The sequence below is a fragment of the Mustela lutreola genome, chromosome 2 (genome assembly GCF_030435805.1).
Source record: "Mustela lutreola isolate mMusLut2 chromosome 2, mMusLut2.pri, whole genome shotgun sequence".
NCBI classification, from domain to species: domain Eukaryota; kingdom Metazoa; phylum Chordata; class Mammalia; order Carnivora; family Mustelidae; genus Mustela; species Mustela lutreola.
Window position 1 is genome coordinate 95,229,580 of NC_081291.1, and position 16,638 is coordinate 95,246,217.

General features: G+C 42.9%; 1 protein-coding gene across 1 annotated transcript in view; it reads left to right on the plus strand.

Moving 5' to 3' along the window:
• Positions 1 to 16,638, plus strand: part of LOC131824556 (serotransferrin-like) — a 56,186-nt gene that overhangs the window by 4,197 nt on the left and 35,351 nt on the right. Inside the window, 10 exon segments of the mRNA XM_059162647.1 lie at positions 4,555 to 4,663; positions 5,378 to 5,554; positions 6,234 to 6,381; positions 7,184 to 7,239; positions 7,777 to 7,958; positions 8,725 to 8,902; positions 10,125 to 10,279; positions 11,873 to 11,963; positions 12,559 to 12,597; positions 13,965 to 14,123. Coding sequence (XP_059018630.1) covers positions 4,555 to 4,663; positions 5,378 to 5,554; positions 6,234 to 6,381; positions 7,184 to 7,239; positions 7,777 to 7,958; positions 8,725 to 8,902; positions 10,125 to 10,279; positions 11,873 to 11,963; positions 12,559 to 12,597; positions 13,965 to 14,123 — 1,294 coding nt within the window.

The following is a 16,638-nucleotide window of genomic DNA, read 5'->3' on the forward strand; positions in this document are numbered from 1 at the left end:
TCACGTGCCCTCCTTAATGTCCATCACCCAGTTACCCAATCTTCCACTCTCCTCCCCTCCAGCAGCCCTCAGTTTGTTTCCTATAGTTAGGAGTCTCTTATAGTTTGTCTTCCTCTCTGATTCCATACGATTTTATTCTTCTTTCCCTTTCTTTACGATCCTGTATTGTTTCTTAACTTCCACTTATGAGTGAAATCGTGTGACAATGGTCTTTCTCTGACTGACTTATTTTGTTTAGCTAAACCCTCTAGTTCCATCCACATCTTTGCAAATGGCAAGATTTCATTTTTATGCCTGGGTAATATTCCATTGTATGTATACACACCACATCTTCTTTATCTATTTATCTGTTGAAGGACATCTCTGCTCTTTCCATATTTTGGCTATTGTGGACATTTCTGCTATAAACATTGAGGTGCAGGTATCCCTTTGGATCACTATGTTTGTATCCTATGGGTAAATAACAAACCTAGTAGTACAATTGTTGGGTCATAGGGTAGCCCTATTTTTAGGTTTTTGAGGAAACTCCATACTGTTTTCCAGAGTGGCTGTACAGCTTGCATTCCCGCCAGCAGTGTTAGACTTTTAAGCCAATTCAATGTGGTTCTTCCTTTTTTTTTTTTTTTTTCAAATTTACCTATGTAGTTGGTTACCTTCATTTCTTTAAAAAATTTTTTTAAATTTAAATTCAATCTAATTGACATACACTGTATTATTAGTTTCAGGGGTAGAATTTAGTGACTCATCAGTTGCATATAACAGCCAGTGCTCATTACATCAAGTGTCTTCCTTGATGCCCATCACCTAGTTACCCCATCCTCCACCCACCACCCCTCCAGCAACACTTAGTTTGTTCCCTATAGTTAAGAGTCTCTTATGGTTTGCCTCCCTCTCTGTTTTCCTCTTATTTTTTCCTTCCCTTCCCCTATATTCATCTGTTTTGTTTCTTAAATTACACATATGAGTGATGTAATATGGTATTTGTCTTTCTCTGATTGATCTATTATGCTTAGCGTAATGCCCTCTAGTTCCAACCATGTCATGGCAAATGGCAAGATTTCATTCTTTCTGATGGCTGAGTATTATTCCATTGTGTGTGTGTGTGTGTGTGTGTGTGTGTGTGTGTGTGAATGGACATCCAGGCTCTTTCCTCCTTTTTTTTGGAGTGTAGTTTTGGAGTGACCGTTAATGTGATTATTTCAATTTCTACTCCTACCACCAGCATATGAGTGAAAAATCCATACCATTCTTGGTGAATTTGGTATTTTATCTTTATGAAATTATCTGGCAGTGCTTTTTGACTAAACTCTATTTTTCTATTAACATACTACATCAACTTTCTTTGCTTAGTAGTCTTCTCCTGTGATTTCTTCCATTCCTTCATTTTCAGTTTTCTGTTGCTCCTGCTTCAACTGCATCTTTTGAAAGCTGTTTGTTGCTGGATTTTATTAATACAGTCTGACAATCAGATTTATTTACTTTACATGAAATCTCATTTATTTTATTATTATTACTGGTAAATTTGGACATAATTCTGCCATATTACTTTTTTATTTTAGTCCAGCCTTCCCTTGTTTTCTGATTTTTCCTCTTATGATTTTTAAAAATTGAGTTTGCACATGTGTGTGTTCATTTGCATTGTTTTCCCTTTATTCCACTTTCCCACCTACTGGCAATGAATTTAAACACTTTATTTATATTCCTTTTGAGTTCCTTAAATTTTTACTACATACTTTTATCTTACCAATGTATTACAGTAAAATAATCCTGGCCCTCCTTCTCAAACAATAAAATGACCCTGGGAAGCAGCCGCTCAGATTTCCCTCTTCCCTGTTTAAATATTACCATTTAATATTTTATGTCTATCTTTTTAAAACCCACAATGTAAATACTTCACGTATTTGTAGACACTATATAAAAATATATGTGGGGGGGGGGCTTGTGGGTCTATGTCTATGTGTGTGTGTACACACACCCCAAAATTTAGAAAGAGTGACGGAATATTTGGATTTAACTATATTTTTGCCATTTAGTCTGTTTCCCATTCCTTCTCATTTTTCAGACCATCCTTCTGGGATATGTTTCCTTCTTGATATATATATTTTGGGGGGATTCTTTAGAGCCAATATCTTGGTGTTAAACTCTCTCAGTTGTTTGCTTGTTTCCTCTACAAATGCTTTAATCTCATGAATGGTAGTTTTGCTGAATGTATAATTCTAGCTTGACATTTTTACCCTATTTTAAAATATTATTCCACTGTCTCCTGACTTCCATTGTAGTTGTGGAGAAGAGTGGTATTATCCTGTTATTGCTTCAGTCATTTCTGACTGATTTTGAGGTTTCATTTTCTTGGTCTGTGATGTTCAATAGATTCACTATGATTAATTTGCAGTTGTGAAAATCTTGGTACCTCTCCTGCTTAGTGTATATTGGGTCTGTGGAATTGTGTTTTTCATCAATTCTGAAAAATTTGCGGCCCTCATCTTTTTAAATATTTGTTTGTTTCAGTCTCTTTTTAAAAAAAAAAAAAATTCTAGGATTCCAAGATGACACATGTTGGGTCTTCTTTAATCTAACCTTTTAATCTTTCTTTCATAATTTCCATCATCTATACCTCTTTTTGGCAAGATCTAGAGTACATTTTTCAGATAGAGCTTCTACTTCACTAATTCTTAATTTTAACATGCCTAATCAACTTATTGCCCATTCATCACTTTTTATTTTTTTTAGATTTTATTTATTTGACAGTGAGAGAGAGATCACAAGTAGGCAGAGAGGCAGGCAGAGGAGCAGACTCCCCGCTGAGCGGAAAGCCAGATGTGGATCCCAGGACCCTGAGACCATGACCTGAGCTGTAGGCAGAGGCTTAACCCACGGAGCCATCCAGGCGCCCCTCCCTTCATCACTTTTTTATTTCAACAGTTATATTTTTGTTTCTAGATGTACCAGTTCAAATAATTTTTCTTTTTATTTCTGATAATTTCCTTTTCTATGCTTTAACTCTGATTGCAGCCTTCAATTTGTATAGAAAAGTAAATCCCTCACAGGCAGCTCTTCTCAACGCATCAGACAGCTTCAACCTCCCTCGAGTTTTTTGGTCCTCTTGACACTCAGGCATTGTGGTTTATATTTTTCTGTGTGCTGTTATCTGCACCTGTGGGGGTTCTACTTGATTTTAATGCTCCTCCTCCTTGCTGGTTCAGGTTCCCCTTGGAATCCCTGCTGCTCTAGTAGATCCCATGAGTTAGGCCTTGGCTCCTTGGTTCCTTTGCCCCTGAGGCCACAGTGATGCCTGATCAGTATCCTGGTGTCTTGGCCATAAAGCCCCAGCCTCACTGCTCCGGGAAAAGTTGTTTGTTTGCTTATTTGTTTTTACTCTGTGGTGTGTGGGGTGGGTGGGGGGAGGCTAGAGGTTGTACTTAACTTTTTTTGATACCAAGGAGGACACAAAGATTGCTTCATATTTGGTGTTTAGTTGTGGAATACAGCTATTCTTCACCAATGTGAATGCATCTAATGGCACTGAAATGTATACTTACAAAAGGTTAAACAGTAAATTTTATCTGATGTATATTATAACAAAAACAATACCAACCCTTAAAAGTTGCTCCAAGATTAACTACCTAACTAAATATCCAGCAAGTAACTGTAATGGAAGAAATAAATCCAGACAACCTGAATTTAAATCCCAGCTCCATGACTTACTAGCTATGTAGCCTGGGGAAGTAACAAACTTCCCATGCCTTAGTTTTTCAACTGTAAAATGGAGCTGAGTTGAACAATGGTGACCTCGACATATCTGAATAGTTCATTAAACAAACAATGAGCCATAATAGAAATAATAATCAGCATTTTACCCTTAGTTCATAGTATAAGTGAGAGGTAAAGCCCAAAGAAAGTATCAAATCCTTGAACAAGACTGTTGTAGTTATGGGGTCCCAGGACAGGAAGAAGAAGTACTGAGTACTGAATCAGAGTGGACACAGTGTCTTTAAGGCTCCCCATCCCCATAAGAAGGGCTTGGAAAGTGACTGAGGAAGACCTCAGCAGAAGGCTTAAGATAAAGAGGTTACCGAAGAAAGCAATGTAGTATGAGTATGTAGTATAGATATGGCTCGCAGTATAAATATGTGTAAGAGAATGGTTGAAACTTCCTTCAGTGTCTGTTGTGTTTGTGTATTGTACCCAGTCTAGGGTTGGGAGGGCAGCTTTCCCCTATGAGGTCTGCCAGGAAAAGCTCTTCTAATTCATGTTGATCGTGAAAGACCACACATAGGTTTCTGGGTCAAGAACCAGACTCCTTACCAGGGGAAAGAAAAACATAATCCATTCCTACTCTATGTGGGAGGAATAGGAAAATGGTGGCCAAATCTTCTTACCACGAAGGTGAAGTCAACTGAAACCCTTGGTGTGATGTGTAGTTGGGCCAAGGTGAGGATTCTTCTGGCCCCTTCTGATCTAAGAAGGCCTGCCAGTCACCCTCACTTGCCCAGGTAGAGGTAGCCCTTCCTCAGAAGTAAGGACTTCATCAGGGTCTGGTCTGTTATCTTACAGGCAAATGAAGCAGATGCTGTGACACTGGATGCAGGCTTGGTGTTTGAGGCGGGCCTGAATCCCTACAACCTAAAGCCTGTAGTGGCAGAGTTCTATGAGTCAGGAGGAGGTAAGTTCTTCCTGGGGACCCAGGGGAGAGTTTGTGGCTCTTGTTCTCTCCTGGTAGATGCTGAGTGTGTTTTGCCCAGGCAGCTAATGTAGACTAAATATTGATAAGCATTTCCCATTGGGTGTCAGTGGGGAATGAGAGGCCCTATCAGCTGCCATAGGCACAACTCAAGGCCTCTGGGGCTTTGGGATGGTTGAGGACTGGTGCTCCTGACACTGACCTTCTGGGCTATGAAATGTGATTCCTGGAGAAACAGAGCAGACTGGGCACAACCTGACTTGAACCACTAGAGATTAGAGATACACAGTACATACTTGGAGCCCCAACAGCCTTGCATCTCCTCTGAGAGAAACCAGCTTTCCCTGGGCCTGTGTCAGGGAACAGGAAGTGCTTAGAATAAATGTGGTCTCTGTGCTACAACTTCAGTTTCCTTGTGGGCCTGGTTGGTATGTGTAGGCAGACACACTTCAGGGCCATGGTAGGCAAAAAGTATTCGGGCCACATGTTTATGTGGCCTTCTTGCCCCTGTGTTTGCTTGGGCTATTACTGCAAAAGTTCTCCCTGTGGTCCTTTCTTCCCCCTGCAAGTCTAGGCAGGTTTTCCTGATCTCTCGCCCTGTGGATTCCCTTTCTTTACTCAGGAACCCAGTAGTGATGAGCAATGTTTCCCCGTGGCCAAGGTTAAGGGTCTTTCATTCACATTGTCTTTTTGCAGATCAAAAAACCCAGTATTATGCTGTGGCTTTGGTGAAGAAGAGCAGTAACTTCAACCTGAATGAGCTGGAAGGCAAGAAGTCCTGCCATACAGGCCTTGGCAGGTCTGCTGGATGGAACATCCCTATGGGCTTACTTTATTGGAAACTGCCTGAGCCACGCGACTCTCTTCAGAAGGGTAAGAAGGCAAGAGGGTGACTGCTATCAGGCAGGCCTACACAGGCCACACTGGGATCACTCAGACATGATCAGGTGATCGTGTATGATGAGTCTGGGGGGTGGAGGGAGGAGGTTCACCAGGTTTAAACTGGTCAGTTCTGCCATACTTGCAGCCCTTGGCAGGTGTCAGCTGAGTTTCTTCTCTGAGCTCTTAACACCCAACCAAAGGCTATCCTGAGAAGTTGGGGGGAAGGTCATCAAGCCCAACAGAGGGCTTCAGTTAGGGCCAAGTTTGCTGGGCCCTACTGATCACCTTCCTGGGGTTCATTCCTATCTGTGGCTGATCTGCTGGCCATGAACTTGGCTTGCACCTACCTGGGTTTCCCATCTCTCAGATATGACTCCCAGAGGAGACCTCTCTCTGAGCTGTTCCAGTCTGACAGTGACCTGAGACAGGCCTGGGTCAGTGGCAGGCACAGGTCTGGTTCTTGGGGAGGGTGGTGAGAGGACAAATGTTAACTCATCCCTTTTGGAAAATCTTGATCTTGATCAGTGAACATATGCAAGGGTCTGCTGAGACTGGGTGTATTCATTTTCCTTTAGTCACTCTCTATTCCCTAAAAACCCTAGACTGGGAGCTATAATTGCTTGTGCCCAGGATGGCTCATGACCTGTGTTACATGCCTTGTGTTGAACAGCGGTGTCCAGTTTCTTCGCGGGCAGCTGTGTTCCCTGTGCAGATCGGACAGCCTTTCCCAAACTATGTCAACTGTGTGCGGGGAAAGGGGCAGACAAGTGTGCCTGCTCTAACCATGAACCATACTTCGGATATTCAGGTGCCTTCAAGTGAGTGAGACCAGCTGCTGCTCCATGATGGCCAAACTGTCCAATGTCCTTGGGCTGGGAGACCCTACCTGGCCCGTAGCAGAGCCCAGCCTACAAAGAGGCATCCAGAGGCCTAATGCCCTTGCAGTGACTCAGTGATCCAGCTCAGACTCTCCAGGCCAAGCCAGTGCATATACCTTTTATGTGACATTTGACAAGGGAGCCCCTCTCCTGGAGATCTTTTCTACCTCCCCAGAGCCCTGGAACCTGCCCAGTGTGTTCTTTCGCTGGACTGGGCAGAGCCTAAGGAAACAGGCATATCCTAGTGTTTGAACCATTCTTCAGTGACTGACTCTCTGCTTTCTATTGTAGCAGGGTCTCCTGTTCAATGCACTCTCTCCGGCCTTCCCTCATTGCCCCTGTGCTGACAGCTCATGTGGCTGATTTTTCTCTCCCTCTTTCACCTTGGTTATATACTAAAGTTTGATGCCAGCCAAGGGACATTTCCTCTCTCGGGAGACTCTATGTCTTTATTTTCCATTTCAGAAATTTACAATCTCTTTTCTCTATTAAAATATCTTCATTGACTTTTTTTGCTACTATGGGGCATGTGGTAAGGGATTTCTAGTTCCCATGAGCTCATCGCTCCTCATCTTCATGGTGTATCAGTGCCCTGTAGTGCTTCCTCAGCTATGGGTCGCATAGAGGCCTCCATTGGTCTCTGCCCTTGTCCCAGGCTGGATGGTGTGACCAGACAGACCCTCAAGCCTGAGGTGAAGGGCCTGCCATTCAGGAATCCTCTTAATGTATTTTTTTCCCACAGGTGTCTGATGGATGACGCTGGGGATGTGGCCTTTGTCAAGCATTCAACAGTGTTCGGTAAGGAACAGGAGAATCTACAAATTCCCTCCAGGCAGTGGGCACCCCCGCCCTGTACCCCTTCTCATGGACAGTGGTCACATATAAGCATACTGTATTCCTCCTTTATCGTTGCTTGGGTTTCTACTTGTGCAGAGTTGTGTACCTATGGAGTCTACAACTGGACGCCTGGGGCTCTGTCCATCCTTCAAACTCCTAGACGTGGGGATCCTTCTTCCTGGTCAATGTTGCCACAGCAAGGGATTGGGGGCACATCTGGCTGAACTTGGCCTAAGTTGGTCTGCTGAGATGAGACATGTTGTGGGGTATGGGGCAGTTACCCCTGTACTAGGCATCAGACGCTTTCTTGCCTATAACTGGCTGTGGGATCTCAAGCAAGTCAGTTCCCTTATGTGCTCTGGCCCTCAGTGTTTGTTCTAGGTATTTCAGCTTGCACATGCTATAATTCATTGGGATTGCAAGAGATGAGGAGAGAGACTACAGAGCTCATGACTCTGTCCTATCTGCAGTTGGCTCATCCAGGCTTTCTTCCCCCAGAAAACCTGCCAAACGAAGCTGATCGGGATGAGTATAGGCTGCTATGCCCAGACACCTTGCAGAGGATGACAGTAGATAAATATAAGGACTGCCACCTGGCCCGTGTCCCTTCCCATGCTGTTGTGGCCCGAAGTGTAGGGGGCAAGGAAGACTTGATCTGGGAGCTTCTCAACCAGGCCCAGGTACTGAATTCACTGTCCTCCCTCCTGCTTAGTAGTCCCTGCTTGGATTTGGGGCATTTTCCTACATTCCCTTTTGTCACTATGGAATAACTTTTTTTTTTTTTTAAGGACATAATGGGAAATGTGCCACATTCATCTATTTGTTTAAAAGTGCCCAGTGGGGACTCAGAGTCGTACAGAACCTAGTCCTGCATGATTGCCTAGTGACATAAAGATGCTCCTTATTGTTTAGTTCTGTTTCTTTCCATCTAAACTAGGACTTCTAGGCCAAGGGCAAATACTCCCTCCCCCATAAGGCCTTCCATGACCTCTGCAGAAGGAAATGATCTCTTTCCTAATGTCCTCTCAGCCTAACTGCAAAAAAGCCACAAACACAGCCAGGTTTATTTCCCTAGAGCATCAGAATGCCAGCCCTGAGCCAACCTCCTCTCGTCCAGCCCTCCCATCTGTCTATCAAGGGCTGAAGTGGTAACCACACAGTGTCAACTTCTGAAGGAGACTGCATTTCTTAGACTCAGTGAGTGGTCAGCCCAACCAAGGAGACAGGCACAGAAACATATTCTGTGAAATAGGTTGCTGCATGACTGCAAGAAGGCTGGGAATGGGGATGGTGCTGGGTGGAGAAGGAGGTCTGACTGCCCTTTCTCCTGGAATCTTGACAACTTCATGGTTTTAATTTCATTCTCTGGGGTTTTGTTTCCTTATTCCCCTTTCACAGCCTTTCTTGCTGCTGTAGCCAATCACTGTTGTGTTTTACTATACACAGGAACATTATGGCAAAGACAAATCTAAAGCCTTCCAGCTCTTTGGCTCACCTTTGGGGAAGGACCTGCTGTTTAAGGACTCTGCCCAAGGGTTTTTGAGGATTCCCTCTAAGATGGACACCTGGCTGTACCTGGGTTATGACTATGTCACTGCTCTTCGGAATCTAAGGGAAGATGTGCGTAAGTACTGGGAAAGAATCATGTGACATTTTGGAGCCTGGAAACCTGGTGGGGGCAAGGACCAGCAATAGATGCTTTCCAGGTACTGAAAGCGCACCCTGACATTTATTTGCCCTGCCTTGCTGCCTAGTGTCAGACTGATGCTAAATGGTGTCAGTCATCATGAGATGGGCCTGGACATCACCAGAAGTCATTGAAGGAAATTCATGCTTAAAATGACTTGGGTTGATACTAGCGATATTTTCCTTGTGTAAATCAGGGCGACGGAGGCAAGTAGCCTGGCACAAAGTAAGTGAAATAGGATATAACTGCTATGGACTTGCACACTTGCTGCCAGTATGATGACCAATGTGCGCAAAGCTGGCGCTCTAGATGGCTTGATCCTGCTCCCGAATTTCCCTGGGTCATTGGATGTTTGCTTGATTATATTCATTCATTCAACAGACACTTATTGATCATGTAGCCATAGACTGTGCTAGGTGCTGGGCATGCAATGGTGAGACAAACATATATTAGATTCTGCTCTCATGGAACTTTCTCACCAGCAGAGAAGACAAACATTCTATGAAGAGTCACTCTATTGAATGACTGATTAAAAATGAGAGATTTGCTCAGAAGAAGGGAAAGCAAACATAATAAAACAAAATACCATGGTGTGATGAGACCATGAAAACAAAGAAAAATAGCTCCTAGAGCTGCGGTAAGGCTTCCTTAAGGCAGTGACTTGAACTGAGCCTGTCAGTCAATAGATGGCCATTTACTCAGTAGACATTAATTGCAGTGAACACAAGCCAGGCATTGCCTTTGAACAATGAGTGTGCCATAAGCCCTTGCCCTGGCTGAGTTTATGTTCTCCACAAGGAGAAGACAAAAAATAATGAACATATAAGTAAGAACAACCCAGATGGTTAAGTGCTATTTCAAAAATAAGAAGAAGAAGAAGAAGAAAAAAAAACCCAAAACAGCCTGAAGGGATAGAGGGGTTGGGAGGAAAGTTGGCATCTAGGAAGAGATTATTGTAAGCCCTATCTAAATGGTAAGAAGCCAACAAAGAGATTGTTACTGCCTTTTTTTTTTCTAAGATGATGAATTCCTGGAATGGGACCTGTTTGTATATTGCTGGCAAATCCCAGCATTTTCATAAAGACAGTTAGCAGCATTCATAACCAGCAGGAACTTCTGGGGCTTCATCTGAAATCTGGCTCTTTTTCTTATGTCTTAGGCCCGGATACCCCAAGGGATGAATGCAAGAAAGTGAAATGGTGCGCCATAGGTCACCATGAGAGGGTCAAGTGTGATGAGTGGAGTATAAACAGTGAAGGGAAAATAGAGTGTGAAACAGCAGAGTCCACTGAAGACTGTATTGCCAAGATCGCGGTATGTCACTCCTGCCTTCATAGAGCAGTATTTCTGCCCCTGCTGCCTGCCTGTCCCTAAGGCTGAGGGAGTGTTCTTGAGAAAGATATAAAAACCCGGGTTCCCAAGGAACCCTGCCCTCATGTGGGATCCCAGCCCTATGGAAACTTCAGTACTTTTGAACTTATGGATCTGAAGGGCTCTTTAGGTCTCTGTTTCCTCCAGGTGTCAGCACAGGGTGGAGGGCACTCTGAGCTTTGTCCACTTACGGGAGATTGGACCATGGTGTGAGTGTGCCTGAGACCCGTGGTGTGACATGACAGGTTTGACAGGGCTGCTGATTGTACAAGCAGGTAGAAGTTTAGCTTTGCGTTCATAAGATGCTAGGTGATCACAAGATCATTCCATGATCTTGAGCATTCCATGTTTGCTTTTAGAGTTTTGAAAATCCTGAATGATACAAAAAGAAAATGAGAAGTACTTGTAATCTTCTAACTCAAGAGAAAACCCTGTAAAATGGGATCATATCAGATGCACAATTTACTATATATTTGTACCTGATATCTAGTTAGCTTTTCTTATGTCACAAATAATTTTTCTAAATTAGGATCTTTTATTTTTTTTTAAATTTATTTGGGAGAGAGCAAGTGAGAGAGCAAGTATGCGTGGGGGGAGGGGCAGAGAGAAATGGAGAGAGAGAAGCAGACGAGGAGGGAGCCTGACGTGGGACTTGATCCCAGAGTCTGAGCAGAAGGCAGACACTGAACCAACTGAGCCAGCCAGGCACCCCCAAAACATGATCTTTTAATGTAATCTCTTTCAGAGCGTGGATGTGATGCAATCCATTTAGCCATTTATCCACATTATCTATAACATCATTTAGTCTGTTTCTGTTTGTTTTTTTTTTCTGTTATCAATTATACGTGCATGTTTTACATTGTATGAATCACACTTGCACTTGTACTTTTAATCCAAATAGTTTCCCACATATTTGATTACTCCTTTATGGTGTATTCCTAGAAAGTAGATTTCTAGGCCCAATGGAAAGCTTGGTAATCTTGTGGAATTTAAGCATCTCTATAATACAGGGCTTATAAACCTGAAAAATAGATCATTTGAGAATATTTTACTCATTAACACTTTGTCTACACCAAGCACTGAAAGAGCACTCATCCACATGGCCTGATTCGGGACTCAAGCCCCCATCAGAAGGTGCTCTATGCCACAGACGTAGCCTCCTGTCCCTGACTCCACTCATCTGTCTTACAAATAAGAACCCTTGGTGTCAGAAAGTTGTTGTGGAAATATCTCTGGGACAGTGCATCTTATGAGAGAACAGGAGGACTAACTGGGTCTTTGCTCCTGAAGAAACTAAGCAAGGTACTCCAAAATAATCCTTAGTTCATCATGGTTCGGGTGAAAATGAGAGTACATTTTATTTTCTCTGCTGGGTATTCCTGGTGATAGACCCTTGGGGGTCTGGCACTGCACCTGCTCTCTCCTGGGGCCTTCATGGCCTATGCTGGGAAGGCTGCCTTAAGGAAATGGTTGGAAGAGTGGATAGGACAGGAGATGGCCTCTTTTCACCTGTTGTAATGTGCTGTGTTTTTGCAGAAAGGAGAGGCTGATGCCATGAGCTTGGATGGGGGCTTCATCTACATAGCGGGCCAGTGCGGTCTGGTGCCTGTCCTGGCAGAGAACTACAGTAAGTGGGAGGGGGCGTGCCTCTCTGTGTTTTATTTCCTCCACACCAGGGAGAGAGGAAATGGGAAAATCATAGCCTGATTTATACCACATTGGCCAGAAAGCTTTTGCTTACTGAGCACCTCCTACTTCCTAGACTTTGGGCTCTCTCATCTCTAATCCCCACACTCGTCTTGAAGGATAGAGTCTTCCATCACACCTTCCACCAGGGGGATTGGAATCTTTGCACTGGGAAGTTCCAGCTACAGGGGACCTCTGCAAAGGACAGCTGGGATTCTCAGCTGGGATTCCTGGCAGGTCTTCCTGCTTCCCAAATTCATAATTCTGTTGCCGTGGTATAGGGATTCAAGTATAGTTGGCAGGCACCACTGTGGCTACAGGTCAAACAGAGCAAGAAACTTGAAATTTACAATTTTGGGCTAAATTCCAGAGGCCAGTGAGCAAAAGTGAATTTGTATAATCCAGACAGCCTGGACTGTTTGGGAATTGGTGAAATGTAGATTGTCTTCCTGGTTCTTTTTATTCTGAGCTGCACATGGGAATGGCATGACTTCCAAAGAACATATGCTTAATGACTTCTTCATTTTTTCCTCCAGAAACTCAAGGCGCTCAATGTAGCAGCACAGTAGAGGAAGGTGAGTTGGGGTTGGTAACCTCATGAGTTTAATTTGTATTGCTTTTTGGTATGTTTAAATTCAAATCAAATGTAGGTAAGGTAATGGAAGAGACTAATTTTTAGAATGCAAAAGAACCACAGAAAGATGATAACTGATAATGTTGGTTACTCTTTTACACTTGCCATGCCTTACACACAGGATTTCTCATTTAATTCTGTAAGTGGGTACCGTCATCCTTTAAGGATGTCTAAGAGGACCAACAGCTCACAGAGGTTACAAGTTGTCAGGGTTCCTACATCCTGCAAGCAAGTTCACACCCTCCCCAGCACTCCCAACTCCTCCACATTACATAAGGCCTGTACAGTTTTAGACAAGAGTTATACCAGCCAGGGAGTCTTGCTTATATGTGCCTGGCAGGGCTGAGCAGAGAGGCTCACACAGGCAGATGTCTAGGAGCATGAAATTACTGAGCCTCCCAGCCAGGGCTGGGCCCAGGAACCCAGGCCAATCTGGCTCTCAGCTGGTGCTCTGGTCGGGGTGGGGGGGGGGGGTGGATCTGGAAAGATGGGGCAGGAGCAAGACAGGAAATCTTGCCAAGGTGATCACTGGGTCCCACAACCCCAATGCTCAGATCTCTCTGGTCATTTCCCAGCCATTAGTGTGCAAGTCTGTCCTTGTGACTTCCCCTAGTACAACCTCTTAGCCTTTCCCCATCATTCTAGGACCCAGGCTCTTTGGCCAAAAATAGGAAGACTTGTTCTTGATAAGTCTTGATAAGGCTTCTCTTGTTTTCTGCTGTAAATAGTTGACTGAATTAGCTCATTTAAAAAGTTGAAATCATGGGTTGATCTTCTATTTGCAGTTAAGGAGCAACAAGTATTTTCTGCTAAAGATGGCAGCTGTCTTATTTTGAATTTCTACTTCATATATTTATTTTGGTGCAAACCATATTCTCCATATCCCAAAATACCTGGCCAGAATATTCCCTGTAGTTTATTGGTCACTTACTACTCTTCCCTAATTGTTATTGTATAAAATGTTGGGAGTCACGTGCTTCTCAGGATCCACTCCTCTGATATTCCACAGTGAAAGGTGAGTTGCTAGTTTATAACTTTCATAGTTTTATGCATTTAGGGAAGTGTTATATACCAGCCATTCCTTTGATGATGAGGTTTTCTTACTATTTTGTTTTTAATGTTCAGAATAATCTCCATCTGACAGAGTGACTGGTACTTCATCTCAGTTTTGGGAAAGACCCTTTCAAAAACAGAAGGAATGATTTAGAATAATTTTGCTTTCACAGGCCGATGGCAGGCTTTGATTGCAGACATTCTCTGGAGGGCCTAGGGATGTTAATACTTTCTTTTTTGGTGTCTTTCTTGTAGGGTATAAGGCTGTGGCTGTAGTTAAGGCATCAGCAGATGAGAGCCTCACCTGGAACAATCTGCAAGGCAAGAAGTCCTGCCATACTGCAGTAGAAAGAACGGCAGGCTGGAACATCCCCATGGGCCTGCTCTACAGCAGGATCAACCACTGTGAATTTGGTAAGTGAATCCTGGGAGGATGCTGTGATCAGGGCCAGGCTGGAAAGAGGTGTTCTGGGAAAAGAGTAGTATGGAATAAAATGCTGTGTCCCTGGTTCTTTAGTAGTAAATTTTGGTCAAAGTGAACCTCAAGGAGATATCTAAAAGAGATGGTAGGGTTGAGTCAGAATGGTAGGGTTGAATCAGAATGGTTCTTCTTGGCTGCATATATGGCTTCAGTAGATATGTTTACTTTCATCTCTCATGAAAAGGACCAGCTGAGCAGTCCAAGATTGATATGGTCATTAGAAGCCTAGACTCCTTATCTCTTTCTGAGCCACCATTCGGAGCCTGCAGCTTCTGTTTTCAAGGTCAACCATGGTTGACATTCACGTCTGTTATTCAGGCAGCCTCCAGGAGCAAGGAATAAGGACAACTTGAAGTATATGTCATCTGTGGTTATTGTATTAAAGAAGACATCCAGGAAATAAAAATCAGTTACTTCAAGGAAATTTTCATTGCTCAGAACTTAGACTTATAGTCATACCGGGTTGTCAAAGAGGTTCAGGGATGTCATCTTTTATTGGGCATGTCTCTGCCACACCTATTTTGACCTTTATTTAAAAATCAAAAATAGAATGACCATATGATTCATCAATTTCACTTCTGGGTATTCATCCAAAGGAAATGAAAGCATTAATTGAAAAAGACATATGCATCCCTGTGTTCATTGCAGCAGTATTTACTAGAGCCAAGATATGGAAATAGCTTAAGTGTCCATCCATTGATGAATGAATGCATAAAGAAAATGTCATATACATATACATGTATATATATAATATACATTATATACATATAAAACAAAATAAACTTCTATTCAGCCATAAAAAGGGAAGAAATCTTGCTATTTGTGATAACATGGATGGACCTTGAGGTTATTATGCTAAGTGAAATATATCAGGCAGAGAAAGACAAATATTGTATAATCTTACTTACATGTGGAATCTAAAAAAATCCCAAGCTCAAAGATACAGAGAACAGACTGACACTTGCCAAAGGCGGGGGATGGTGGAGCAGGCAAAATAGGTGAAGGGGCAAAAGGTATGAACTTCCAGTTATAAACTAAATAACTCCTGGGAATGTAATGTACAGCATGGAGACTATAGTTAATAATACCGTATTGCATATTTCAAAGTTGCTAAAAAAGTAGACCTTAAAAGTTCTCATCACAAGAAAAAAATTTTATAATGATGTATGGTGATTGATGTTAACTAGACCTATTGTGGGGACCATTTTGCAATATATTGCAACATCAAATCACCTTGAACACCTGAAACTAATGTAATATTGTATGTCAGTTATGTCTCAATAAAAAATAATAGAGAAAAAATTAAAAGAATAAAACAACTAAGTCTTTGTTACTAAGGAACAGGGGATCCAAATGGCTGTTGGGTGGAAAATCCCTCCCACAGGCTTTTAAGCCTATGAGCTAGAAATGTGAGTGTGTCGATCTCTTTAAGGTCTTGACAGTCTCACTGAGGGAATGTCCAACATCTAGACCGCTTGAAAGGGATGAGAAATCAGTTAATTTTATGTCCTCTGAATATCCTCAGGTATGAAAAGTCTACATGTAAGTTATCCACAGACAAATGCTTGCTTTCCTTTTTTTTTTTTTTTAAGATTTTATTTATTTATTTGAGAGTAAGCGAGAGAGAGAGAGGGAGATAGAAACATGGCATGAATGAGCTGGGGGAGGGGCAGAGGGACAAGCAGGCTTCCTGTTGAGCAGGGAGCCTGATGTGGGCCTTGATCCCAGGACTCCGGGATCATGACCTGAGCCAAAGACAGATGCTTAACCGACTGAGCCACCCAGCTGCTCCAGACAAATGTTTTCTAATGTTTATTTACATCAGCTTCCCCCTTACCACTTCCAAATATGTATAACTGCTTTAAAAGAAGAAGTCTCTAAAGACAGTTATGAATCAGACAAGTCCTGTGTGTGGGGACTTGGAGATGAGACCAGATTTCTGCCCTGGAGTGTTCTCTGACATGAGAGGAAGCAAACTGCGGCGGGGGTGATATCCAGAAATCTCTGGATCCCCACCAGCAACAGCACTATCTCTGCTTGTCTGAGCTTCCTGGCAATTTCACAGCCATGGGAGAGCAACTAAGCTGTGAGTAAAATCCCCTAACCTTTAACTGAGTTCAGAGTTTAAAGTTCTAGCAAAATTTCTTCTAAAAAATAACAAGGGAGGGATGCCTGTGTGGCTCAGTTGGTTAAGTGTCTGCCTTCGGCTCAGGTCATGATTCCAGGGTCCTGGGATAGAGCCTGCTTGGTAGGGAGCCTGCTTCTCCCTCTCTCTCTGCCCCTCAGCCCTGCATGTGCTCTCTTTCTCTCTCGCTCTATTTCAAATAAATAAAACTTAAAAAAAAAAAAAAGGCAAGGGAAGGAGATTTCTGGAAATAAGTAGCACAAGCTTGCAGAATGAGACTTGCAATTTTATCCCTTTTAAGTCAATTTTTACGTAATTTCCCT